The sequence below is a fragment of the Ursus maritimus genome, unplaced genomic scaffold (assembly GCF_017311325.1).
Source record: "Ursus maritimus isolate PB19 unplaced genomic scaffold, ASM1731132v1 scaffold_26, whole genome shotgun sequence".
NCBI lineage: Eukaryota > Metazoa > Chordata > Mammalia > Carnivora > Ursidae > Ursus > Ursus maritimus.
Window position 1 is genome coordinate 40342603 of NW_024425119.1, and position 2399 is coordinate 40345001.

At 66.0% G+C, this 2399-nt stretch overlaps 1 protein-coding gene across 1 annotated transcript in view; it reads left to right on the forward strand.

The window, feature by feature from the left end:
- Positions 1 to 1933: 1933 nt before the first annotated feature.
- The window catches only part of ASIC1 (acid sensing ion channel subunit 1), a 21380-nt gene continuing 20914 nt past the window's right edge, over positions 1934 to 2399 (forward strand). Inside the window, exon 1 of the mRNA XM_040641919.1 lies at positions 1934 to 2361. Within this exon, the coding sequence (XP_040497853.1) occupies positions 2000 to 2361 (362 nt within the window). The 5' untranslated portion in view covers positions 1934 to 1999. The remainder of the gene's footprint in view (positions 2362 to 2399) is intronic.

Genomic DNA, 2399 nt, shown 5'->3' on the forward strand with positions numbered 1-2399 from the left:
CCTTCCCACCTCATGCCACCCCCTTCCCTTTCCCTGCTTCTTGACTTCTGTCCAAATTCCCTTGACCTCTGGCTATCTCTTTCTCTATGCTCCTTCTTGAGAGGTTTGGCAGTGAGGGGCTGCAAACATGCCACCCTCTAAAGGCAAGCCCAAGGCTACAAGGATGGAGTTTGAACAGCCAAGCTGTATGTTTGTTTACATATGTACATGTGTGTACATGTCACACATAGGTGGGAGCAGGGATAAGAACAGGTGAATCGGTGTAAGCTCCTGAGAGCCTACCCTGTAGGCCAGGCCTCTGGGATGTGTGGAGTCGGGGTGTGTGTGTGTGTGTGTGTGTGTGTGACTGTGAGTGGCGTAGTGTGACTCTGGTCTTACGTGTGTCTGTGTCTCCACACCAGCAAGTGCTTGAATCAGTCAAGTGTGACTTGGAGCTCGCGCGCGCGGGCGCGTGTGTGTGTGTGTGTGTGCGCGCGCGCACGCGTGTGCCACCAGAGGAAGCAGCAGCAAGAGGCAGGAGCATCGATCCGAAGGAGACAGCGCGGGGAGGGGGACGCTGGGGGCAGACTCCCTCCCTCTCGCGCGCGGGGGCGCGCGCGCGCACACACACACCACACATAGTCACACACACAAGCCATAGGGCCTCGCAGGCAGGGAGACGGCTCCCGGACCGGAGGCAGGCAGAGCCGCCGAGAGCGGCCGGGAGGAGGGGGCGAGGCAGCGGGGGGAGCCCTCGGTCCCGCTCCCGCGTCCGGGGGCCCCGCGCGCACACCGGCCCAGAGACACCCTCGCAGACACTCGTAGGCGCGCACGCGCACCCTCTCCCCTCCCCCTCCGCCTTCCCTCCCGCCGCCTCCCGGCCGGACGATGGATCCCTGCAGATCCCGGGGCTGAGAGCACCGCGCACCGCGCCGAGCCCGGGCGGACCGAGCGGAGGCCGGCGAGCAAGCGAGCGCGCGCGGGCGAGCGGACGGAGCCGAGCCGAGCCGGGCCGGGCGGGCCGCTCCCTGCAGGGCTCTGCGCGGCGTGCCGCGGCAGCCGCGGGCTCCCGCTCCGGGCCATGAGCCCCTCCGCGACTCGGCGCTGAGCCCGCGTCCGGCCCCGCGCCCCAGGACCCGCCGCCGCTTGCCGGGTTCCCGAAGCCCCCTCAGGTGGGTCTCCGATACCCCGCTTTTGGCTGCGGGACTCCCCAGCTCCCCGAAGCCAGGACTTTCCTCCCCTCTCGCTTTCCCCAGCTGCTGGGGCGGCTCGGTGGCTGGGGAGGGGGGCGGGGGCCGAGCAGGGGATCTGGCTGCGTCGAGAAGCTGGACTGGAGGGGGGTTGCGTCCGGGGCGGGGACAGCTAGCTGTCATAGGGAACCGCGCCCCCCCCATGCATCCATCTCGGGCTGCCCTCCACCCCCCACCCCCCACCCCAAACATAGACACAGCCTGCGCCGTTAGGAGAACTGGAGACGCCCGCAGGTGAGGACTCGGGCTGGGCCGCTCCCCACCTCCCTGGGGGGGGGGGTTTAGCCCAGGTTTAGCTTACCCGGGTGGAAGCCCAGTCCTGGGGACACCCTTGGCCAGGAGCTCCTGACCCTGGGCTCTGTCCGTCTGGGGGAGTTTTCGTCTCCAGGATGGGGTGGACACTCCTGTCCCAGAGTGACCCCACATCTGGAGGGAATTCCTGTGCCTGTCTGTGGAAATATTGAGACTTCCCTCTCGCTTTTGGCTGACTACATCTGGGGTCTCCCCTGGCCTGGGAAGCTTTTCTGGGGGAGCACTCTCTTGGCCCAAGCTGACCCCAGAGCCCCTGCCTTTGGAGGAACCCTTTTCTAGGAGTGTGTCCCTTGGTCAGCCGCCTCTGGGCTCACCCACGAGGGAAGTCACCTGCCCCAGAGGCAGTGACCTCTGGTGATGGGGATTCCGAATGGACGCGTCTGCGGGGACCCCCATGTGTCCCCTTATCTCAGGGCAATAACAGATTCCCCCCCTTCCCCAGGATCCCCTTGGTCAGGATGGAACTGAAGGCCGAGGAGGAGGAGGTGGGTGGCGTCCAGCCGGTGAGCATCCAGGCCTTCGCCAGCAGCTCCACGCTGCACGGCCTGGCCCACATCTTCTCCTACGAACGGCTGTCTCTGAAGCGGGCGCTCTGGGCCCTATGCTTCCTGGGCTCACTGGCTGTGCTGCTGTGTGTGTGCACGGAGCGAGTGCAGTACTACTTTCACTACCACCACGTCACCAAGCTCGATGAGGTGGCTGCCTCCCAGCTCACCTTCCCCGCCGTCACGCTGTGCAATCTCAACGAGTTCCGCTTTAGCCAGGTCTCCAAGAATGACCTGTACCACGCTGGGGAGCTGCTGGCCCTGCTTAACAACAGGTGGGCGGCTCTCCCCCCCCCCCCCCCCCCCCCCCCCC